The following is a 26,879-nucleotide window of genomic DNA, read 5'->3' as shown; positions in this document are numbered from 1 at the left end:
CTTTTTCAACACTATGTTTTCTACTAGGGGCCTCAAATGAGGCCATATTAATTTACATATCTGCTTTTTCATTTCTGGAAAAAAAAAAAAGACTGTTGAAATTTTCATAGGGATTTCACTGAATCTGTAAATTGCTTTGGGTAGTATTGACATCTTAACAATACTAAATCTTCCTATATAAAAACATGGGATGTCTTTTGCCAATTTCTTTGCTCTAATGGAAAATAAGTTCAGGGAAACCCGTCAAAATATCTCAATGACTGTGTGATACTATGCTCTTGTCCTCTGACCCTATATGGCATTCATTTTTTCATCTATGATGAAATTATGACTAACTAATGCTGGAAAATTTCCAGGGTTAATAAGATCTTATAGTAAAAGCAAAACAAAGTCTCAGAAGAACATTTACTTAAGTATTAAATATTGTTGTTATAGTTTTATTATAATTTATAGTTCTATTGCAAAATTAATGAAACATAAGCACATAAAGAAATATTCTTATACACACTCATACAGCAAAAACTGAGTTTACTATTATTATTCAATATTAAAAGAAGGGGAAGTGAATATCTATAAATAAAATATTAAGATACTATTGAAATAATTATACTTTATTTATTCCACCTAATTCTTGTAAGAATTCAATGTTAACATGCATCAAATATCACCCTAAATCTCACAAACCTTCCTGAGAGGTTTAGGAAGGTGGCTGATTCTTGGGGTTGTCCCTTGGAGAAATGGATGAGAGATTTTTATAGGAAGGACTCCACGTGCTGCAATGGTATCAAACCTTTCATTCTTATAAACACTTCTCAGTAAAAAAAAGTTCTGAGCACATTCCTAAGATAAGTGTGTTTATAAATTAAAGAAACAACCTACTTCCTGATTATTAAAGTGGGTATTAGTAAAGTTTAATTTATTTTTTAGACAAAAATAAATAAGTACTAATACTTAATAGACTAGATCATCTTATATACCATAATGAAGACAACTGCTTTAGAGCATAAAAAAGAGGAAGACAAGATGCAATGGCTTTTGCTCCCATTATATATCCTGTTTCTTCTTGAAAACCAGAGATGGAATTGCTGTCTTCTTTCTTAAGAGTATTATCTCACTTAATCTGTTAATGTTCCTGTGTTTGTGTCAATCACAAAAATGTCTACCTACTTGATCTATTTTACAAGAATGTTTCCAAGTTTTGCTCTCAGGGGCAAAGACGGGTCAAGAATCCTGTTATCTGACATGTTAGGAAGGATGGCAAGAGTGTCCAAAGAGGGCCGGTGGTTCTCAGAATGGGTAAAAGGGAATCAGGCCCATTGGTGGATAGGTGGATGGAGAACTGACAGATCCTCAAGAGGCATGGTGTGTTCTCATGGGGTCCTCCCCTAAAAATGGGCAGTGCTACAACAGGAGATGGCATCATTTAACTGTGGGCTATTTGTAATTTCTTCACCACAAGACTGGTAATAATCTCTTTCTGCCACTTTATTTCTGTTGGAAGGGGTGACTAACCAGCCACGTGGCAAGAGAAGAAACTGAATTTCCTATTTTATTTTTTTTATCCTCACCTGAGGACACTTGCATTCATCTTCAGATAGAGCAAGAGGGAGAGAGGGAGGAAAAGAGAGAGGGAACAACATCAATGTAAGAAATATCGAGTGGGTGCCACCCACACCACCCCAACCGGGGATGAAAGTCAAAGGGGCCGGGGACAAACTGCAACTGAGGTATGTGCCCTTAGCGGGAACTGAACCCAGGTCTCTCTGGACTGCAGGCCAACGCTCGAACCGCTGAGCCAAACCGGCTAGGACTTTCCTGACTATTTCTAAGGTGACAAATAATCCCACCTACCATGTAATTTGTTAAAACACATTTTAGGTCAGATCAGAAAACGAAATGACACTATAATGCAAGGCTCAACCACGTGTACATCAAGAAAGGGTACATTGTAATACTTGGATATACAAAGTGATAGGAAGGGATAGAGTATTGGGGAACTGAGACTTTACCCAAGGGATGTACAAGTCGTCCCTCACCACTATGTACTTCGACTTTCACAGCTTCCTTCACTCTACTATGTTTTTTTCAAATATATTCATTAAAAAGTTGATTGAGACAGTGAAAGCGATATAGCACACACTCGGTTGTCTAAGTCAATTATACACCCATGTGTTACAATTACAATTAAAATTACTGTATGTACGTATGGACTGTATTCGAGCACCCCCAAAAATCCTTCAACGCCAAGTGCAACCACTCTACCACTCCTTGTGTGGGGGCAGTAACTTTTTTCCAAAAAATTGAGTGTGGTGAAACCAAGCCAATCAGAGGATGCTGTTCACTGACTGGCTATCCTATCCTGGCCACTGATTGGCTCAGCCTCATGCAAGTTCATTTCTCTTATACAGGCTTCTACATTGTCTATGCATCAGAAGCATCCTTGCTCTTGCAAGTGTTTGTGATTTCTGAGAACTTTCATCTAAGCCCCATGATGGCTCCTAAATGTGCTGCTTCTTCTAAGCCTTCTGACGATGAAACTAAGTGCCGGAGGAAGATACTTACTATCCAGAAGGTGAAACTCTTGGATGTGATCAAAGATGGCAAGAAAACTGTGGAGGTTGCAAGGCATTACGACTTGAATGAGTCTACTGTTTGCTCCATCGTAAAGATGAAAAGAACATCCATGCAATAGCTACTGTCTCTTTCAATGAGGAAGCAAAGCGCATCATGACAAGTCGTAATAAGTTTGTAGTGAAAACGGAGTCTGCCTTAGCCGTTTGGATCAGCGACAGCCACAAGAAAAACAGTCTGTTATATTCGCTGGTCATCTGGGAGAAGGCGAGGCAGCTCTATCAGCGCTTTATGGTGGACAAACCTAACCAGGACCCTCTTCTGCAGTGTTCATGGATTTCACAGCGAGCAAGGGTTAGTTTGAGAAGTACCAGAAGAGTATCATCTGAGAGTGTTGTTCTCCCCGGCGAAGCTGCCTCTGCTGAGCAGCCTGCAGTAGAGGACTACGTGAACAACACGTTCCAGAAGATCCTTGAAGAGGGCAAGTATCATCCAGAACAGGTGTCCTTAACTGACAAGGATCTGGTGGAGATGACTAAGTCAGCGAGTGAGGAGGAGGAAGAGCAGCCAGAGGTTCTTGGAAGTCAGGAGGAGGAAGTTGGCCTTATATTTGAGTGTCTCTCGCAAGTCATGAGAACTATTAGGTAGTATAGGACATGATTGGCGAATGGGGCCCACAAATGATGCGTGCAATGAGATTCCGGAATGCACCTGATGGCGCGATAAAACCCTACAAAAGCCTCCTCACACATATGAAAAGACAGAGCCAGCAACTGCCTATCAGGATGTTCTTCAGCCACGCACCCAGACACCTACTGCCTACTCCTAGTGCTCCTTCAGCAGAAGAAGACAATGACATACCTGCTGAAGACACTGCACCACATGAAGACTCTCCTATTGAGGTCATGCCTGCAGAGGAGCAGTAAGCTTGCTCTTCTTTGCTGTGCAGTACATCTCTTCATCTTCATCATTTCATCATTGAACAAGCTGCACTATTTTCATAGGTTAGTGGTTGTGTGTAAGAATTGTGTATGTGTAATTAAATGTACACTAATAATGATATGAATATTTGTAACATCTCATTTTCTCTTATTTTGTCTAATATATTGAGTAATACGAGTGTAATGGTGACTAAAGGGTGTCATTTCATGTCTAGAGGGCTCTAATAATGTTAAAAAAAAACGTATTTAGAAGGTCGTAAACAGTTTCTATGCTCTAACTGTGAAAACATTCGATTTATAAATAAAGAATCCTACTTCGCGGAAATTCATTTATCATGGTAGAGTCTGGAACTGATTAACCGAAATAAACGAGGGCCGACTGTATGGCCTGGAGGTTTTGTTTGATTTTCTTTGTTAATACTTACATCGCTGAGCCTTTCCCGAGAGCTGCTCCTGGGGAAGCCCTTGGATTCTCCACTGGCGCTTTCACTGTCACTGTCCCTGCAGCTGTTCTGTCCTGGCTTGAGCTAAAGACAAAAGAAAAGGGAAATGAGAAGAGTCAGTGGCCTCCTCACAGGACTGTTTCTTTGCCCCTGTTCTGTAAGCTTCGTCAACAGTGAATAACTTAAGGTCTTGATCTTTAACATTCTTCTCAGTTTCTAAATACTGCCAGGCAAGTTGCCATAGCAAGAAAAACTGAGTAGAATAAGCAAAACATTTACCACAAAATGCTGATACACATAAAAGAGTGAGCAAGCCTCAAATAAACACCTGAAAAGTCTAACAAAGGTCCATAAATCTTGGAAAGTAATCTTCCCTTAGAATTTTCCTCTGTTCCATTGTGATTTTTGGTCAGTAATAAAAACATTGAGAACACCGAATAAGGTAAAGACAGATTACACCAACTCTAATTTCCCACTTTATTTCTCTGTCCTCTTCTGAAAAGAAGAAAAAAAAAACTAACCAGAACAAAAACCAAGGTTTTCTTATCCTAAGAGAAAATGACGAGATGCCGGATGTTATGCTTTAACCATTGGGAAGACACTTAACAATCCCGTTTGCTGAGACAACATGCTGGAGGACTCCTTCCAGATATTTAGAAGTACCAAATCAAGACCTACAGTTTAAGCACATTAAGCACATAGGTATTAAGTCTACAACTGGGCCTGGTAGTAAGCATTAGAGATATAATAATAAACAACCCTCCCCCCAAAGTCTCTAATCTTACAAAGCTTACATTTTGCAAGTTTCTACACATTTACGCAGCTCTGGTTTTCCATTAAAAATGAACAAACACAGGGAATTGCAAACATTAGTCTATGTGAGACTGAGTCACACACGTATGGAAGATCAGTCTATGTATCATGTCTTTACCAATCACATTTGCAGAGATGCCAGGCAATTTAATGTAGGTTACAAGTCATAGCCCCTTCATAATGTTCTCAATCTGGCGAAAGAAAGAAAGTGGAAGGCATGCAAGTATAACAATACAAGAAAATACTTGCTAAATGAAAACCAAAAATTAGCCAGTGACCTTCTGAGGAAAACTGATTTCTGAAGCCATGGATTTTGAAAGAGGAATATGCCATATGGCGGACAGGAGAGAAGACACTCCAGATGGGAGGAAGGCAGAAAGCAAAGGCAGGGAAAGCAACTTGCCAGGAAATGATCAGGGTCTTCTCAGAGACAGAGTTCCTTTGGGGAGAAACTAGAAAGAAATCTTAGACAGGGGTGCATGGATCAGAACATGAGTAGTATCAAACAAAACACAAGCCCCATATTTCTGGGCAGGAGGGAACTTAAGAGAGCAGAACAGATAATAGGTAGCAAAACATTTACATACAGGTTTTCAATTAACTCTGGGGCCAAGGAGCAAGATAAACCAAGATGAATGGAGACTGAATCTGTATTAGCATTTCTTACACCTTTAATGTGTTTCTTTAAAGACTGCAGTTAAGACACCACTTCATCATACCATCCAATTAGCTATCTCCAGATCCCCACTATGTAGAGCACTCTTTTTGGCTTTCAACTTTTCTTCAAAGTCACTTTTTTAAAAATACTCACCCAAGAATATGTTTTTTCATTGATTCACGAGAGAGAAGGGAGACAGAGAGAAAGAAAAAGGTCGATGTGATACAGAAACATTGATCAGCTGCCTCGGGCATGTGTCCCAACCAGGGATCAAACCCGCAACCTGGGTATGTGCCCTGACTGGGAATTGAACCTGTGATCCTATGGTGAATGGGACAATGCTTTAACCACTGAGAAATACTAGCCAGTGCTCTACAAATCCATTTTTATCACTTCCTTAGCAGGAAGGAGGGTGTCAATGGGGGAAAAAAGGAAGGACATCTATAATACTTTCAACAATAAAGATAAAATTTTAAAAACCCCATTCTCCAGAAGTCTTCTCTAATGGAACCCTAAAAGTTATGCTAATTTTACTTTGTATCCTCCTGAGCCCTTAAATACTTAGTTTCCTCCTAAGTTACTGCTAAACCTGCTAATTCTCAGTTAATTCAGATGCAAGCTCTATGAGTCTTTTCTTATTACTATGGAATAAAAGTTCAGAATATTGTCATTCTCTTCAAGTTTTCATTTTTATACTTATAATAAAAGGGGGTTTAGTATAAAATGAGCATCACTTTCTCTCAATTTCTTGAACATATCATGTCCAGTTCTGCCCTTCACTTTTTCACACCAGAAATCTTCTTCTCTGGCATGCTCACTCTCACATTCTCTGTGTTTTTCAGGTCAAGATTTTGTTAAAGCTCATAGATAGTATATCCTCCATTATGGTCTTTGAAGAATCCTTTCTATATTTATTTTTAACTTATGTCCTCATAGTTAATTATCATATAATTCTATTATATATTTTCAAGTTTAAAACAGATTATTGTTAAATATATTTGTACTGATGATCTCTACATGCAGAGGGCCCCCTAATTTATAAGCAATGTCAGAAATCTTATCCCATGGATCTCTGACTTAAGTAAAAGTAGGTAAAGCTACCTCTAGTGTATGGATGAAGAAACAAACAAACCAATGATGTGCTCAGAGCAGGCATGAGATGTAGGACTAAAGCCCAAGTCTCTACTTACTTCTGCTCATTTCTTTCAAATCTTAGTGCCCATTTAGATATTTATATTTAACATGGAAATAATAATGAGTCTGCAGAATGTTAGTATCGCCACAGAATATTTTTAAAAGATTTTTTTAAATTGATTTTTAGAGAGACCAATCAGCTGCCCTTTGCATGTCCCCTACCAGGGATGGAGCCCACAACCCAGACATGTGCCCTGACAGGAATCGAACCAGCAACCCTTCAGTGCACAGTACAACGCCCAACCAACTAAGCCACACAAGACATGGTCCATAGACTATATTTTAATATATCTGTGGTACCTGACTGCCTTCATAAAGAAAGAAATCTTATAAGGTGATATTTGATCAAGAGATATTTATAAAAACTCAGTCCCTCAACTAAGATGAAAAATAAACATACAGGGAATAAAGGGTATCAGGGTGTGAAGACTTTACTTAAGCAAAAATCTGGCTTAGCAAAAGGTAAACTTTGCATTTGGATCTTTTCCATGTTTTTTCATAGAAGGAAAATGATACAAGGCCCAACAAGAGACTCCAGTGGCCTTAACGTAAATTATCTGACTAAATGTTGATCTAGGCTAAGGGCAAAACCCAAGAAAGATTGAGATGAAGCAGTTTGCTAGTCCTCCCTATGCCCTGCCAGCAAAAGCACTTCAGTGCATTTTCTTCGGAGAGTCTTACATAAAATCCACCCCCACACAACCCCTTTCTTCTCCAAAGCCAGGCTCAAGTTTAAAGGAAATTTAGGATTTTAAGCTGTCAGACAGTTCAATATTTCAAAGAAATGGATTGACTACAGTAAGTACTAAAGCTAAACCACACGATTTCAGGCAAAAGTATTCATTCCTAATCCCACGAATATATTTAAAGCTGGCATTTTCAGCCACATCTAATGGATCATTTGGAGTAGCATAACTAACTCAAAAGTTGTAATCCTTCATCTGAAATTCCCAGCTATAACCTACAACCAAGAGACATTACAAAGGCCAGGTGCTGGCTTAAACATTTAAAGACCTAAGAAAAATCTATCTGTTTACATTCATTTGTTCTAACATCCATGGAATCTCTGTTATAGAAGGAAGCTTTTACGCCAACTGATGCAATGAGTCTTGTTACTAACAACTTGTAAATATTTCAGCACCTCGTTTATTTTTAAATTACTTTAATTCACTCTCTAGTTCCAGAAGATTCTTGCCATCAGACTATTATATATTTCAGTCATCAGATGAAATTAAAGGACACTAGTGTCTGGAATGAGTGGCAGTAATCCTATCAATAAGATTAACATAGTTTATAAAATATAAGAAGCCACTTCACTTTCATTAGATTCCACTGTCAACAATATATTTTCCAAACTCTGAAACTGTGATAACGTTACAGACTTAACTGTTATTAATGTCTAATTAGGAAAATAATGAGCCATGGTTTTATCACTGTTAATGAACATATAAGAAAGTCTCATCACTCTGGATTGAGTGAAAGGTAGCTAAATTCTCTGCACATCTGCCAAGATTTGTGAGCCAGGCTACGAACATTCTTTTCAGCTTGAGTATGGAAAAGTCCAACAAGATGCTAGCTGCTCCGCAGGTATCATTAACCCTTCAAACAAAATTTATAGAAGGATAAAGTACGTAGAAAAGATATCTGTGCCTGGAACTCCAGAGGAATGATGTGAATTATGCAGTGCAATGCAGAAGAGCATTCCACAGTTTTGGTTCCTCAAAGAAGCATAAATCCTATTTCAGACTGCTGAGTTCTCCTATAGGGATCTAAATGAACTCTATACAAGGTTTTTAAAAATGTGTCAACAAGCACGTAATCTTTCATTCAAAGAAACCTTGAAATATACCTTCATTAACATTAAAGCAGTAAGTATATAATCTCATAATAAAAAAATTTCTCCCAAAAAATAGCTGTCCACAAATGGGGAAAGTTTAATAGATTGGGTGGTAACTGTACTATTTTGTTCCTTAGGCTTTGAAAGGTATTTCAGATGAGAGACAGAGAATCAAACTCAAGAACTTAATGAAAAAGCTGACATGTCAAAATGAGCTAATAGGAAATTACTACTACTACAATAAAAAAACCTACAAAGTTAAATAAAAACATATTTCCTTAAGAAATGAAAAAAATATATTGTACTTTTAAATGTACAGTAACAAGTTGTACCAAAGAGCTAAAAATTAAATTCTGAAAATTAGGGCAGGGCGAAAAATTTGTGCACAACTACTCTGGGATCAGAGACTCATAAATCATCATATTACATCCTCAATAGTTAGAGAAAATATTTTAAGTAAGATTTGATAATCTTGAATTAATCATTAGTAAAAATTTAGAGATTACAAATACTTGTCTCATAAGTTACTATCAAATGGAAGAGGATTAAAATAATCGATAGAGAAATGGAGAAAACATTAAGGAACTAGCAAGTAAGCAAAGCTATACTTGTTATGATAATACAGAATATACACAGATTAAGCTCCCACTTCTAAAAAAAAAAGACATTTACCTTTTTACTGAGTAAAATAAATAAATATCCAATTATTTGTTAGTTATAAATAACTCCCAAATTTTAATAAAGCAGGTAAAAAGACAAAATATTACAAATAAATGGCTAGATTAAATATGTTCAAGGCAAACCACTTTATAGTGATAAAAGGTATAATCTTTACCTTTTACACTTCTGTACTTTATACTCAAGAAATACGTTTTAAACCTTGATATGCCAATATAAAAAGTAAAAAATATTTTAAGCCCTGGCTAGTTTTGCTCAGCGGTTAGAGCGTCGGCCAATGGACTAATGAGTCGAGGGTTTGATTCCTGGTCAAGGGCATGTACCTCAGTTGCGATTTGTCCCTAGCCCTGGTTGGGGTCATGGGGGAGGCAGCCACTTGATGTGTCCCTTTCACATCGATGTTTCTCTCTTTCTCTCTCTCTCTCTCTCTCTCTCTCTCTCTCTCTCTCCTCTCTCTCCCTCCCACTCTATTGGAAAGAAAAAGTACCTCAGGTGAGGATAAAAATAAATAAGTAAAAATAAAAAATATATTTTAAGTTATAAAGGAAATCAACAGAAGATGGCAGACTTTATCATCCTACTAATTAATCATCAGAGAGTGAGATAAAAAAAATACAAAAGGATTCAGATGTTAAAAAACTCTGTTTAACTTGGGCAATATATGGTAAATTTGGTAACTTACAGAGACTACACCTTCTATAGCATCCATGAAACATTACTACCAACTGAAGATGTAGCAGGTCACAAAAGAATATCAGAATAAATTTCAATGTAGAAATTACATAAACAGCCTTCTCTCTGATGAAAGTTAATGAAGACATTTTTTAAAAGAGTTTAACTTTATTTACTTATTTATTTATTCATTCATTCATTCATTCATTCATTCATTTATTTTTATCCTCATCCAAGGACATTTTTCCATTTTTTGTTCATACAGAGTGAGAGAGAGAGAGAGAGGAAGAGAGTGAGAAACATCGACATGAAAGGGACTGCCACCTGCACATCGAGTGGCTGCCACCTGCACAACCCAACCAGGGCCAGGGACAAACCGCAACCGAGGTACATGCCTTAGTGGGAACTGAACCCGGGTCCCTCTGGACCCCAGGCCAACGCTCTAACCGCTGAGCCAAACCGGCCATTGCTAATAAAGACATTTTAAACTAGCCATCTCACCTACATTTTTTCACATATCTTTTTTCAAAAGATATATTTTAAAATTCTCGCCCTGGCTGGTTTGGCTCAGCAGTTAGAGCGCCGGCCTGTGATCCAGAGAGACCTGGATTCGGTTCCCACTAAGGGCACGTATCACGGTTGCAGTATGTCCCAGGCCCTGGTTGGGTCACGCGGGTGGCAGCCACTTGATGTGTCCCTTTCATGTTGATGTTTCTCTCTCTCTCTCTTCCTCTATCTCTCCCTCCCACTCTTCTGAACAAAAAATGGAAAAAATGTCCTCGGGTAAGGATAAAAAATAAATAAATAAATAAATAAAATAAAATTCTCTCCACAATTATAATTGAGCCAAAGAGAAAACCACATCCACACCAACTGTATTTTAAAAATGAAAATTACAGACATGTAAGTTAAAAAATGTATAGGACTTATAAAATCTGTGCTAGAAGTTAACTCATGTACTTTCCATTAAATAAAAAGTAATAGAAATAAGTAACCAAATTATAGAGATTAAAAGAAAGAAAAAGAGCCCAGCCAGTATGGCTCAGTGGTTGAGCATTAACCCATGCACCAAAAGGTCACCGGTTTGATTCCTGCTCAGGGCATATGTCCAGTTTGTGGGCCAAATTACCAGTAGAGGGCATGTAGGAGGTGGCCAATAGATGTTCTCTCTCACCGATGTTTCTCTCTTCTTCTCCCTTCCTCTCTCTCTAATTCAATAGAGGGGGGGGAGTAAAGAACAGAAAGAAATAAGGCAAAACAAGAAAACTATAGCAAAAAGTATTGGAAGAAGATTTTAAAAATAAAAACTACATAATGCATTGAAAATAAAATATTGTACAATTAATTAATTAGAGTAAAACTGAGAAAAAAAACCTACAAAGATAAAAGAAATAAACATTTTCAAACTTAACAAAAAGACATTTAAAAAACAAAAATGGAAATAATGTGATATTATATAATAAGGTGATAATATAATATGATTATCATTACAAAATAGGCACATTTATAAATTATAATTATAAAATGTAACAGGGCATACTTACATATAAATATAATAGGTACACTTCCAAGTTATAGTAGTAAATATTATTCTTTGGTACTGTCAAAATCATAATCAGCCCTGGTCAGTTTGGCTCTTGGTTACAGCATTGGCCCATGCACCTAAGGGTCATGGGTTTGGTTCCCCATTAAGGGGACACACCTGCATTGCAGATTTGATCCCTGGCCCTGATCAGGCCATATGCAGGAGGCAACCAATTAATGTGTCTCTCGCACATGAGTGTTTTTCTCCCTTTCTCTTTCTGTCTCTTCACTCCCTTCCACTCTCTCTAAAAATATCAATAAAAAATATATATATCTTCAGGTGTGAGAATTAAAAAAAATTTTTAATCATAAACAAATAGTTTAAAATTTCAAAGAAAATTTAACAAAATTTTATACAGAGCATATATAAAATATACAAAGCTAGTATGTACCCAAGCCTGACAATAACAAAAGAAAAATATGGAATAATATTCATAATTAAAAGTGCTTCTAAAATCTCATGAAATATAATAAATTGAATTGAATAATAAAATCTAACAGAATTTTTCACAAGAATATGAATCCGTCAATTTGCAAGTGGGCAACAGGTACATTTTTGAGGTAATGGGAAAGTTCTGAAATTGGAGTATGATGATGGTTGCACAACTCCGTATATTTATTAAAATTCATTAAATTTTACATTTACATGGAGTGGATTTTATGGGACATTACGTATATTTCAATAAAGCAGTTTATTGTTAAAAAGTGAGAGATCCCATTAGTTTAATCTCTTACCCAGAAAGGAGTAAGGCCTGGGCTCACAGAAGATCACTCACTGTCTGCAGTCAGCAGTGCCACATAAATATCTAACCATGGGAGCAGACAGGAGATGGGATCCCGCCTACCACAGAGGAGAAAGGGAGATATTGCCTCTAAATCTATGTATCATAAAATGACTCTAGTGGAATTAGGAAAATTTTATGAATGTAAAATAAGTTAGGGCTCAAGGATATGCCTGGACTTTGGGATTGTCATTTATTTGTGTCAGTGATGTTCCCGAATAAATACTTAAGGAATTGCACAGATATCTTGAAGACTGTCTGTCATAAGTATGAAAAATGCAAACTACTAAAGTACTTCCACTTGCCAATCACCTATATTATTCAAGATTTAAAGGGGTTCAGTGGACTTCATAGCAGTTAATAAAATAAAGAGGGGGAAATAAGCCAAAATCAATCTAACTACATAGCCTCAAACATAAACAAGAAGTAATTAAGACAATCAAGAACAATCTGACCAACTTTGATATCCTTCCAATAGACACACTCAACACAGACAACAGAACTTACTGTTCTACAGCTTATCAAGAGAATCAAAACTCTTCTATGATTTGGTTAAGAGGCTATTATGATACTATCTATTTCTTCATAACTTAATAATGTGAAGGGAAAAGGGTACGAGTATAAAAAACAATGCTTGAGCCCTGGCCAGTGTTGCTTAGTGGTTAGAGTGTCGACTTGTGCACTGAAGGGTTTGGGGTTTGATTCCTGGTCAAGGGCAAGTGCCTGGGTTACAGGTTTGATCTCTGGCCCCAGTCGGGGCATGTTCAACACATTCAGGAGGCAACCAATCGATGTCTCTCTCTCTCACACATTGATATTTCTCTCTCTCTCTCTTTTTCTCTCTCTCTTTCCCTCCCTCCCCTCCATCCCTCCATTCACTCCCTCCAAAAATCAATGGAAACATATCCTTGGGTGAGGATTAACAAAACAAAAAACAAAAACACACAACAACATTTGATTTATAACTAACATCTCTATCTACAACTGGGGTACTATTTCTAAGTTAAATTATGTTGACAAAAGGCATAATAACATACTTAACTTTTTATTTTCTACCAAAAAGATAGTCTAAACTATGGGGTGGTAGATATACAAGAATGGGATTAAAGAGAAAAGCCTGAATGAACAGAAGGTGCTTGGCATCCTTGGGTTTGCTTGTGGACTACTAAAATAAATATTTTTTCAAATAGGCTCAGAAATTCACACACAGTACACATATGCAACACAAAAATAATTCAATGAAGTAATATTTGACTACTCTGGTATTGTTTCTAACCTTATGATAATGAGATTTTGATTATTTAAAGAAACTCTGAGACAATATTATTTGGTTGAAGAGAATAGATATACAAAATAAAAAATACACAATTCTTAGTTTTTATAGTTTCCAATAAAAAAAACCACACTTTCAAACAACTCTTAAATGGTCAAGCATTAGTTAAAATAACCATCACCCTTGCCCAGTCAGTATGGCTCAGTGACTGAGCATCAACCCATGCACCAAGAGGTCACTGGTTCGATTCCCGGTTAGGGCACATGCCCAGGTTGTAGACCCAATCCCCAATGGGGGGCATTCAGGAGGCAGCCAAAGAACGTTCTCTCTCATTGATGTTTCTCTCTCTCCCTATCCCTTCCCCTCTCTCTAAAATCAATAAAGGAAAAGAAAAATTTTAATAAATAACCATCATCCTCAAACATAAAATGCTTTATGCCTTTTGCTTTTCCCATTCCACCATGAAAAAAACAGTCAACTGAAGCATAACGAAGGAAATGGCAGCATTTACCTTAATTATGTCCTTACTCCAATACATATGAATTTTAATTGTGGGGGTGTACAGTTCAGACTATAGCATTTAACCTGTATATCATTAAACTTATTACCAACTAGTAAGTATTTCATACTAGGCTACATTACTTACAAGAAAACAGAAATTAAACTGGTTTAGCAAATACTATTCAACTTCTTTGAAAAGCCACAGATACTTATAGGTGGGATAGGTCCCACAAATGCATGTTCTGGAATTATTATAGGCTGAATTGTGTCCACCCAAAATACATATGTATAAACCCTAACTTCCATTATTAGTTCAGAATGTGACTTTTCTTGGAGATAGGGACTTTATAAAGGTAATAAAGTGGAAATGGGCCCATTAGTGTTGGCCCTAATCCAAGCTCACTGGTGTCCTTATAAAAAGAGTAGATTGAGACATAAGGGAGAGACACCAGAAATACACACGCACAGAGAAAAGGCCACATGAGGACACAGCGAGAAGGCAGCCAACTATAAGACAAGGAGAAAGTCACTAGGAGAAACCGAACCTATCAACTCCTTGATCTTAGACTTCTAGACTCCAAAACTGCCAAAAAATACATTTCTATTTCCTAAGCCATCAACTCTGGATTTTGTTACAGCAAGCCTAGAAAACTAATATAATCTTTTTCTTAAGGGTACAAACATCCTATTATTGTTTCCATCTAAGAGAACACAATGAATCAAGACAAAACAAAGAAACCCAGCTACCTTTCCATTTTTTTCATTCCCTTTACAAAAATATTCTGAAAACATTTTATTCAGCATCTCCAATTCTTCTCCCTGTTCTCTGTTTAAACTGGTCTTATGAGGCTTTTGTCCCCATTGCCATGAAATTGTTCCTATCGAACTCAACAACAGTCTATCAAAAGCATTTGCAGAGCTCAAGGCAAGAAACCCAAAAACTTGTGTTTAACTAGTTAAAAGTTGTAAATCAAGCTAATATAGTGTTAAATAAAATTTCATCCTCTGACCTTGCTTAAATAAGTGTTCATAATGACAATGAAAACCAGGTTTTAATTTAGAATTCTGTATTCCTTGAATTTCCTTGATGGAATGTGGCAGTGCAGATCTGGGCCCTGGCCTAGCATAGTCCCTTCTCACGTATAGTTCTGTCCCACATCTCAAGACACCTCACCTGCACATGGGATAATATCCCGCCCAAACTCCAGGCTCCTTCCACGTTGCCCACTTTCCTCATTCCACTAGCAGTGCCCCCAATTCAGGCATGGGCATATGCATATAGCTGTGTTCACTGAAGTCTGCTCTCAGGAGGATGGGCGTAGGAAACAGATGCTGATAGCTAGATTGAGGATATTTGGGCTAGGATTTGTAAATTCTAGATAACTAGTGGCACGGTGTAGAAGGGGAGTAGTGAGCTCCAAGTGGGCACATGTCCTTGGCCCTTTGAAATTTTCCACTCTGTGAAGGGGCATGGCTTAGAAAGGCCACAGCAGGGCCCAGTTTCCCCTGCCTGGCTTTAAAGGTAGTACCAATCATTTACAACCTCCAAATGGTAGACGTAGTGGTCACTGCCAGCTTCCACTGAACAGACAGATCTAAAGTACCATCTGACACAAATGGCCACTCCCTCAGCCTTGATGCACTTGCTTTACTCCTGCTTTTCCTCCGACCTCTCTGTCCAGTCCTTATCAGTCTCCTGACGAGTCCACCACATCCTCCCCACTCTTAGGTTCCCCAGGGCTCAATCCTTGGACCTCTTCTTTTTTCTTTCTATACTCACTACCTTTGATAATCTCATCCAGTTTCATGATTTTATATACTACTTATGTGCTGATTATGCCTAATTTATCTATTTAGCCCCAACCTCCTCCTAAAATTCCAGTCTTTTAAATCCAGCTGCGATTTCCAATTTCACTTAGATGTCTAAAAGGCATCCCACACCTAAATTTGCTAAAGAAATGTTCTCAATGTTTCCAATTGTTATTAATAGCAACTTAAGTTTTCCAATTGCTCTGTCTAAGCCTTAGGGGGGGGGGAATTTTTTTTTCTTCCCCTCTACAGTAACCATTCTTCTCAAAGCTACCATTGTCTCTTGTCTGGGTTATGACAATACCTTCCTATCTGATCTCCCTGCTTGTGCTCTTGCCCTCTACATCTGAGTATCTCTCCCAGGAACTAGAAGGTTCCTGTAAAAAAAAAAAAAGTCAATTAATGCCTTATTCTTCTCAAAATCTTCTAGAGACTTTCTGTTGTCTTCAAAATGAAGACTAGGGTCTTTAGAATGACCTAACAAGGTAGTCCCCAATCTATCTGGTCCATTATTTCCCTGTCCTCATTTTCTACTACTCTATGCCTTAATCACTCTGTAACATTTTTATTGACCTCATCAATGTTTCCTAAATAAGCCAGGCATGCTCTCACCTCAGAGCCTTTGCACTTGCTAAACTCTCTGTCTGAAATGTGCAGTCCCCAGAAGGCACAAGGCTCACTATCTCCCTTCTAAAGATTTAAGTGTCACTTTCTCAGTGAGGACTTCCTTGATCATCCTATTTACAATAGTAACCCTGCCTCTACTTAACACCTTCTAAGTAGTATATAGTTTACTTCTTTTATTTGTTCCCTGTCTCCTCCAAACCCCTGCCCCCTCAACCACATCACAACTAGATTATAAACTACATGAGAACCAGGATTTTTATCTGATTTTCTCACTGTTGTATTTGTAGAATCCAAAACAGTGCTTAGAATTTATCAGATGTCCAATAAATATTTTTAAATTAATCAGCATGCATTAACTTTTAAGGTCTACAACATATAAGTCAGTCTTTAAAATCTCCCAAAGAATGGCCCTTGGAGCTATTAACAAAGTGTGACTACATCATAAAAAGCTAGTCTTCTAGAACTGGCCAATAAGGAGAGCTCAAAAGCTGAGTGGGAACATGAAAAGTGGCATGTACACTAGTGAACTTTTGGGTTTTGTGATCATACCAAATCAGCTGTTAGATTACTTATTCTCCAAAAAGTACTATTGCTAATTTTGTTCTTGAAACAGTGATCATATGCAATTTAAGATATTTTGAATAGTCAGGTATAAGAGTATAAAATGAAGAGTGGCATATAATTAGTTTAATAAATCTTCCTCCTGGCATTTGAAAATATTAAGAGCACTTGTTCATCAAAAGGTCAAAAACCACTAGCAAGAGAAGTTAATAGCTCTCTTCATATTATACATGCTTATTGATGAGACTGCCACTTTTAAGTAATTGGGATAATATGAAACATTTAAAAATTCTATGTATTCTACCTTCTAACAGAGGCTTTAAAAAAATCTTTTCTTCTTTTTAAAAATCAATCCAGCAAAATCCTTCTTCCCACACATTACGCACAAAGGTAGAAACATTTAAGCACATGTACCACCAAACACTGATTTATTATTATCATTATTATTATTATTATTAACAATATTTATAAAAGAAACCCAATTGGTTATAGAAATAAATATTTTGGGGCTAACTAGATAAATTAGGCATAATCAGCGCATAGGTACATTTTTAAATGAGAAGAACTTTCTAGAGAGATGGATGGTGTAAGTTTGCTTTTGTTACACAGCAAGTAATGGTTTGTGTGACCTCCAGTACGGGCGCGCTTCTGAAAACAGGACCATTAGCTGAATTAATTCTGTAGTTACACAGGGTGGTTGTAATATCATGCCAGCGAGGCCCCCACATCCTCCTACCTTGTCCTGCATCGATTATTTGTATCATCTGCCTGGTCTCTGAAAAGCCTGAATCAGAAACTCAGGCTTTATAACAAACTTAATTAGTTTGTCAAAGCAGGTGATTTTCACTTGGCCCCAGATGATTTAGTTATGAAGCCTCTCACATTTTAACTTGGACAAGAGACATGGGGAGTGGGATAATCTAGTTTTGAAGGAAGGCAGGTGAGGTAAAGACGACTTACAAAGAAAACCATAAATTTTGCAACTATCAGAAATTCTTAGTCTAAACAAATGGCATTAACCCCAGATGCAGAAAGATTCAAACACATAGTTTCTGATTCTTGGCATAATTTTGCTGATTTGCATAAATTAATTTAGAAAACAAAAAGAACTTGACAATGTTTCCTAATCAAACTCAGAGATGAGAAGACCTCTTAGAAACATAAATTGGGATCACATTGCAAAGGTAGATTAGGTCTCTCCATTGTAGATCTACACATCTAGCAACAAACTAGAGATAAGATGACAGCTGAGATTTTCACTTTGAAGGTAAGAATTTAAACACCCCGATGTCTGGCTGTCAATACAGGAACAAAGGCTAGCAAATGAAGGGTTTGCTCCCAGCTCTTGCCCCTGTAGAGCTAACATATATTCTCAGTGGCACCCAAAAAAGCACATGTAACCAAGAAAGAAAGCAATGAATAGGCCTACTATATAGAACAAATAAGCAATCTTCATATTATATATAAGAATCACAAAAACTTTGCAAATTAAATTGCACTTCCCAATTTACAGATGGAGAAGCCAAAGCTGAAGAAGGCTAAATAATCTGGGCAAAAGTGAGAAAGCAGAGGCAGACTAGAACCAATGTCAGCCTGACTTGACAAGGACTATAGCCCTCAATCGATATACAGAGCTAATGGCATATAGTAGAAAGAACACATCCTTAGGATTCTGTCTTGATTGCGAATGTAAAATAGTCAGTATGTTATAAGGTTGGACTCACAGTTTAAAACAACTGTTAAACCAGCTCTACGATCATTCTCATTGTAACTTGAAAAAGAGAGTCAATTCATCCTACTTTAAAAAAATGTGAAGAACAATACACATAAAATATGCAGAGCAGGTAGGAAAAAAGTCCTACAGTTATTTGGGACATTGGTGTGTTTTAAAATAATTTTTCGTTTCCACATTCCAAATTCCCTAAACTCTGAACAGATCAAAGTTTTACAGATTATCCCTAAAAAAAAAAAAAAGACAAGAATCACAAATTAATAACTATTTAAGCATTCTGTTTCATCGTGATAACAAACAGATGGTTTTAATATTCTGGAGGCTAATTCCTGAACAATTAAAAACACAGCAAGACATTAACATCTAATGAAACATTTTAACTACCAGTATATGCATCTGCCATTAATTCCCACACAGTAAGGTCTTGGATCTCCTCAATCTGTTCTTTATTAAGGAAAGTTTTTCCACTCTGAATTTAGTGAAGTAGAGAATTAACAACTGTTTTCAATCAGCAATCAGCAGGATATTTCGCCAATGTATACTGAAACCATGTACACTATCAGACTTAAATTTATTCTTATGATGGCTTTGATGTACACACATTTAAAATTTAAGAACAGATCCAATTTTCTAATTAGTTGTTTCCCTTCCCAAGCCCTCTGGCCACATTAGTCCTTTGGTGTACAACAGGAACTCTCATTGAGCTGTTACTTAAAAGGTGTAAATGCTTGTTAATAATGTAGCTAACTTACAGCTCAGATTTTCCAAAATATCCTAAACTGCAGCTTCTACCATTGTAGCAACATGTAAAGGCAATAATCACAACAAGTGTGAGGGACAACTGGATATATCACATTCTCATGTCTGGCAGGTTAAGATAAGATGACCAGTTACCATGAAGTTGCTTACATTTTTTATGATGATAATAACGCTGTACACATCTTTGCTATTTTATAATTTTATAATAATTGTACATAATCTATCTAATTTCATCATCACATAAATTTTCTGAGGTAAGCAAAGTAAATTGTAATGTGTTCTCTTTACAGACAAGGAAACTAAAATTCAGAGATGAATGACCCAACCCAAGATACCCAAAGCGGGTGGTGAGATGAGCTAGAACATGATTCCTGGCCCCTAGTTGACTGCTCTGTTCACTGCACTTGAGGCAGTGACTACAGTTTGCTGCACTAAGCTACAGGTTCTTAACACAAAAACCTGTGAGGTGTACGTCATTATTACCATTTTAAGGGTTAGTAAGTGGAGGCCCATGTTAACCAGAGGTTAAACAGATAGAAAGAGAACCTAGAATTCACAGCCAGGCCTTTAGTCCCAGAGTCTGTGTTATTCCACAATATTATTCTACCCTCCAGGGTATCATTATCATTCATGGGCAATGCAGACATGGCATAACCAACTGCAGTGTGTCTGTTCCTCTATGCAAATAGCAATTCTAACATTTTGTGATTTAGTGACAAAATATTTTTGAGGTAAGCAATTAGCAAATTAAAGATAATTGTCTTTGTAATAGAAAGAAATAAGTAAATACCATCACATATCTTGGTTGTTTTTACAAAAAGGTCTCTCAATTATGATAACTAATACACAATTCAATGTGGCTGTATCTTAATATATCAGATGTATTAACTTAGGAATTTAATTGTATAGAATTATTTCAAATTTCTTTACAGAATGACTAATAATTGAAACACTCTTTAAAACAGGATTTTTTTGGGGGGAGAAGGGGGTTCTCATTAGACACAGACAAGCAATTGAGAATACAATTTCATTTACTTTAGCCATCTGAAAATATTTAAATTAAGTTTGAAGAGGTTAAAAACATTCTAATCAACTGAAGTTATTTTTACTTCTTATTTCAAAATCTATAGGTGCCAAAAAATTCTTGTCTAGTTTATAACTTAATTGTTATTCTTTCCTCTGGGTATTTAGTATAAGATTATTAGAGGGGGGAAAAAAGTAGAAAAGCATATGGACTAGCCAACTTATAAAAAATCAAAAACCAAAAAAACCTATGCAAAACCCTAGTGCTCATGTGTATAATACATATTCACTTATATGTATGCTATAGGATTGAATGTTTGCATCCCTCTCAAATTCATATGTTGAAACCTAACCTGAAATGTGGTATTAGGAAGTGGGACCTCTGGGAGGTAAGTAGGTCAAGAAGATAGAGCTCTTATAAGTGGGATTGAGCCTATTTTTTTTAATCCTTACCTGAGGATATTTTTCCATTTTATGTTCAGACAGAGTGGGAGGGAGGGAGGGGGAAGAAAGGGAGGGAGAGAGACAGAGAGAAACATCTATGTGAGAGAGACACATCGACTGGTTGCCTCCCTCATGACCCCAACAGAGGTATGTGCCCTTGACCAGAATTGAACTTGTGACTCTTTGTTTCAAGAGCAGACGCTCCAACCGCTGAGCAAACAAGCCAGTGTGGACTGAGCCTTAATAAAAGAAACCACACAGAACTCCCTTAAGCTTTCCAGCATGTGAGATAAGGGGAAGAGAAGGCCATCTTAGATGAATCAGGAAGTAGGCCCTTAGCAAGCACAGAATCTGCCTGATCTTGAGCATGAACTCCCCAGCCTCCAGGATAGTGAGAAATAAATGTATGTTGTTTATAAGCCACTCAAGTCTATGGCATTTTGCTATAGCAGCCTGAAAGGACTAAGACAATGTACATATACATATACATATACATATACATATACATATACATATACATACACATGTCATCTAAACAAAGAAACTGTAATACCAAAACTATCTACATAGAAATGCAGCAGAAATGGTAGCTAGTTCAAAAAGAAAACCACCAAAAATACTAAACATTACAAAGTAAAAATATTATATGGGGCACTTAACTCCATACCTCTTTATTATTGTACAACCAAAGTTTAATGATGTCTTTAAACCAAAATTTTATGAGTAAATACATATATCTGTATTTTTAAACTTTTTTTCCCCTTATTGATTTTAGAGAGAGAGGAAGTGAGAGGGAGAAAGAGATAGAAACATCGATGAGATAAAACATCAAATGGCCACCTCGTGCATGCCTCCCACTGGGGATTGGGTCCACAACCTGGGCATGTGTCCTGACCCGAAATCGAACCAGCAACCTCTTGGTGCATGGGTCAATGCTCAACCACTGAGCCACACCATCTGGATATAAAATAGATCTATTTTTAAAAATACAAAATAAGTGACTTTTTTTTCCTAGCCATCAGAAAAATAACATAGTATATTTAATGCTGTATTTGCCCAATATTCACCCAGAGCCATAATATAGAGAATATTTTTAAAAGAATAAGAGCTCGGCTGGTGTGGCTCAGTGGCTGAGAATGACCCATGTACCAAGAGGTCGCCATATCAATTCCTGGTCAGGGTACATGCCCAGGTTGTGGGCCAATCCCTAGTGGGGGCATACAGGAAGTGGCCAATCAATGTTCTCTCTCGATGTTTCTATTTCTCTCTCTTTCTCCCTTCCTCTCTCTCTAAAAATCGATAAAGAAAAAAAATTTAAATAAAAGAATAAGACAAAATATTTATATTGTTATAGCAATAACTAGAGATGACATGGAAAGCAAATTCAAGTTGGGAGACAAAAAAAATATTTTTAGTGGAATGACATTTTATTCCTATAGAAAAAAATAAATTCCAAAAAACACTGAAAAATCATTATAGATACATATTCACTACCTACTTTGGAGAAATACAGGGGTCTATACCTTTTTTTTTGGCAGTTCTTATGAAAATTCATAAGCCAGATGGCATTCAATAAATGTAAAGAGCGAAAGAATTTAGTTTTATAGAAAAACATCAATTAGCATAGGAAAATTAGCAATTAAGCAATCATTATACAACATATATCAATATTACTAACTAGTGAGCATATACACAAAATTTCTAAATGAACTCATTTTTGAAGCACTGCTATTTTCCTGCAAAAGGTTTATCAGTACTTCATTACAGCTGTCCTTGGGTACCACACCACTTTACTGCCCTATTGTAACAAAGTCTTCTATATCTTCTCATAAACTTTAATAGTTCCTTAGCACTTGACTTGTGGCCCGGTATCATTTGTTTTTCCTATTTAACATATTTAAACTTTATCAATTTTTTCTATATGTGCAATTCAGTTTGGTCCTCTCAAACAAAATAATTTCTTGTTCAGCCATTATAGCTCTCTACTTCCACACACTTTGTGGTCAGGTCTACGGGGTAACACACTAAGAAGAGATTTATTTAAGCTCCAAAGTTCCATTCATAAGGATGTAACCCAAACCCAGAAAACACTATAGAGCACAGAGACAATTTGTGCAAAGATGAATATAAACAAGCATTTTTGCTGAGGCTCTAAATGAAGATGAGAAACTCAAAAAGACATTAAGATTCAATGTTATAAAAGGCACATGAAGTTAAGTGAGAGGTACAATAAGCACACAGTGGTACTGTACAGTGATATTTCTAAATAAGACCATCCCAGCCAATGTGGCTCAGTAGACTAAGCGTTGTGCCATGGACTGAGAGGTCCCGGTTTGATTTCCAGTCAGGGCACATGCCTGGGATGCTCAATCCCCAGTAGGGGGCATGCAGGAGGCATCCAATAGATGTTTCTCTCTCATTGATGTTTCTTTTTCTCTAAAAAATCAATAAAAACATATTTAAAAAATAATCACAGCCATGACCAGGAGAAGAATCACTACTGAAGTACATTTGAACCTTATGAATATCCTTGTTTGAAAGTTGATGTCTTCTAAAACCTTAGAATACTACTTAATATATATATTTTTTATTTACAATTTTAATTTTTTTTCCTCTACCCCCCTCCATTCGCTGTGACACTTTACTTGCCAACAAAATGCTTTTCAAACAGTTTCATATGAAATCCAAATCAGAGATATGGATATATATGCAAGTAACTGAAGGGTGAATACTGCAAAAGAACAAACACTTGTACCAATTACTCCATTTTATCATTTCTGTTCTTAAAGCTAATGAAATGTTATCGTTCCATTGCAGTGACTAGAAATATTACCAGAAGAAAGCATTTGCAGAACCTAAATTTTCTAAAAAGATCTTTGAAATTTAAATATAGTTATAAAATATCCATCTTTTGTATTTACTATTAAATAGGGACTGTGATTGAGAGAGAACAAAAATTTTATGCACTACAAATGCAAAAAGTCATCCAAAATAAAAATTTCTGATCCGTGTGGAAGAATTAGCTACTTCCTATTTTCCAAAAGCCTTGCTGTCACTAGGGCAGGGAGAAGACTGTTCATTGTGAAGCAGGTCCAAGAGAGGCAAGGACAAGAGGACCCCCACCAGTCAAAGTCACTATTCGGAAACCTGTCACATCTGGAAGAAATTCAACAGATGGAAAACAGAAAAAAATTAAACAAAAATGTTTGGCTCCAAGAATTTTAACCTAAGTTGATTTTTCATCCAAAGGAGAGTACATAGAAATTTACCTTTACCTTTAAACTTTGGATTCCACCAAAAATATTGATTATACACAATATTTGAAATCAAATACATGAAAACATGTACCAGATTCCCTCTCTAACTTCCTTCTCCTAATTTCCAGACTATGTAAGAAAAAGAAAAAGACAGATTTTTTTGTTAATGTTCGTGAGACTATAGAAACATTCTAAGACCTGAACCTTTGTCCATGGACTACATGGCTAAAAGGAACGATGAGATGGGTAGGAATTTAGAAATACCAACAACCTATGGAATTAAACACACATACACACACGCACACACACACACACACACATCTGGGAATAGGAAAAAGTAGTTTAAAACCTCTGGGTTCGTAAGGTCAAGGAAAAATAAAAGACATGGTCTATAACACCAACTACTGGAGAATCGTAAAGGTAAAAAAAATCATCCCTTTCCTTGTTAAAACCTAGTGAAACCCCGGCTGTCAACCACTGGTACCCCACAGCTAGCCATGGCAACAGCTGCTTGGCTCTGTTGTAATAAACTGGAACAATTTAATAGCTTTTATTGTTCTGCAGTTGTGTCTGAGCATAGCCACTCTCCCCTCCTAGGACTCCAGGGCCCTGCAAGGGCAGCAATGAGGGAAGATCTCATTTACCTAAAAGCACTTATAAATTTTTAATTTGCTTTAACAAGTAAATTAACAAGTCCCTCATTCAGGCAAGTTTTATGGCTTCTTGCCACTTGGGGAAGGCCGTAAAAGTTTTATAGATAATCCAGAGCTACTGAGACTGCTCATAATAAATTGTCTGTTTCCTGTTATTTTATCAAACCACTGGGCTTCTAATGACTTAAAGTCACAATTCCCTTATATTCAGGCTTTTTATGAGGCCATATTTATAAACTCCAAAGAATACCTTAAATTATACAGGGCCCTTGCTAGTCATTACAAAGATTTTTTTTTTTTTAATGGGAGCTTACCTTAGCTCACGCCCTGCTAATAAATGCTGCAACATGTTTTGGAGACAGCATGCTGATTCTACTATTATTTAATATGCTGCCTCAGCCAGTTTCTATTAGTAAATACTTTAGGGTAGCTGCAACTTAATCTGTTCTGTACAGACTCACCAATATTTTTCCTAACTGGAGTGTGGTGCTTTCTAGACTGTTCCACCTCATCCTAGAAAGGAGCAGCCTAATGACTATATGCAGCAGAGCTTGACCCTGGATTAACATCAAATTTAGCTCTTGGTTACTAGCAAGCCATTTAGACCTAGAAGACAGGGCAGTGAGAAGGAATAGGAGCAAAGGCACATCTCATTCAAATTTTCCTCTCACTATCCAGTGCCTGTTATCAGCCAGGAATGGGGTAGCCAATGTGTAGAACAAAAAAAGGAGTACATATTCAAATTGACTCTAAGCTATAACACTTTTATTAATTGTACAGATATACTCAGTATTAGAAATCAAATTGAATCTCTGACAATGTGGAGTTAGTGAAAGTGCTGTAAGTGGCTCAGTCTGCTTTCTATTTTTCACATATGTGTGCATACACATATGAAAGTGCAAAGTAAAGAAAAAAAGGTAGGCATGTGCTTTCTCCAATTAGTCTATCTGGGGATAGAATCTGAGGAAAAAGTCACCCACCACCCGAAACAGAAAGATCTATATGAGGCCCTTCCACAAAATGATTCAAAAGGCCAGGAGATCACATCACAGTTCATGCAGATACAACATGCGCTGCGGGATGCACACTGAGTTCCTGTTTCCTTTATATTGATTTTCCCCCTGAAAATACAACTGCAAAGATTAGTATCACCCAGTGTAATTTCACATGAAGGTTCGTCATTTAAGTAATGACTGTTCTTGTGCAGTTTCATATTTTCTGATTCTTAATTTAGGTATAGTACTTTGTTCAATGATGCAGAGTATGAACTTCTTGGCCAAGGTGTCAGAACTCAGTCACGGAGAATACATTCATAATGGTTCTTTTCAATTTCATCCCTCTCTGGGGGAACAAATAATACAAGATAAAAGATATAAAAAAGAGGATACATAATAGCAAAGCTTAGTGTCAATGCTGCTGCAGATCACATTCCAAGGATGATGTGTATATGTCGACACTAGTTATTCTGCCTTCAGAAAAACTTCATTTCTACCCTAACTTCAATGTTACATTCTAATTCTTCTGAAACACTGTTAGAGGGAAAGATGTGGTAATTTCAACTGTGTACATGAACTTCAAAATCATCTTCCTCTTGATTTTCCTTGGTTTGCCTCAATAAACATTATTCCCTCTAGAAAATGTGAAGTAACAATAGTGAAAATAAAACAAATTTATATGAGAATAATTCTTTACAAAGAATTTTCATGTATATGATTTCATTCAGTCTTCACAATCCCCAAAACCAGTACAATTATTTACACTTTGCAAATGTGAAACTTTGTTCAAAGAGGTTGACTAGTCATCCCAATTCACACAGCTAGAGAGAAGCAGGCCAGCTCCAGAACTCAGACTTGTGGAGATACCAGTGAAAGGGATGATACAACAAAATCTTCAATGAATATATCAGTGTATATATGTATATAACAGAACGTTTTGCTAGAATGCTACCTTGCTGCCCTTAGAACCGTGTGCTAAATTAATTTCTAGAGCTATATGGATCAGGTGGCTCTGCTCCATTCCATAACCAATATAGCCACTTTATTCCCTCAAACTGCAAGCCACTGACTT

At 36.7% G+C, this 26,879-nt stretch overlaps 1 protein-coding gene across 2 annotated transcripts in view; it reads right to left on the bottom strand.

Annotated features, from left to right (window-relative positions):
* Positions 1–26,879, bottom strand: part of AUTS2 (activator of transcription and developmental regulator AUTS2) — a 1,152,295-nt gene that overhangs the window by 611,755 nt on the left and 513,661 nt on the right. For both annotated transcript variants that reach the window (XM_036280264.1, XM_036280265.1), the window contains exon 3: positions 3,938–4,039. In XM_036280264.1, the coding sequence (XP_036136157.1) occupies positions 3,938–4,039 (102 nt within the window). The remainder of the gene's footprint in view (positions 1–3,937; positions 4,040–26,879) is intronic.

The sequence above is a fragment of the Molossus molossus genome, unplaced genomic scaffold (assembly GCF_014108415.1).
Source record: "Molossus molossus isolate mMolMol1 unplaced genomic scaffold, mMolMol1.p scaffold_m16_p_3, whole genome shotgun sequence".
Classification (NCBI taxonomy): domain Eukaryota; kingdom Metazoa; phylum Chordata; class Mammalia; order Chiroptera; family Molossidae; genus Molossus; species Molossus molossus.
This window is presented reverse-complemented; position numbering and strand designations above follow the sequence as displayed.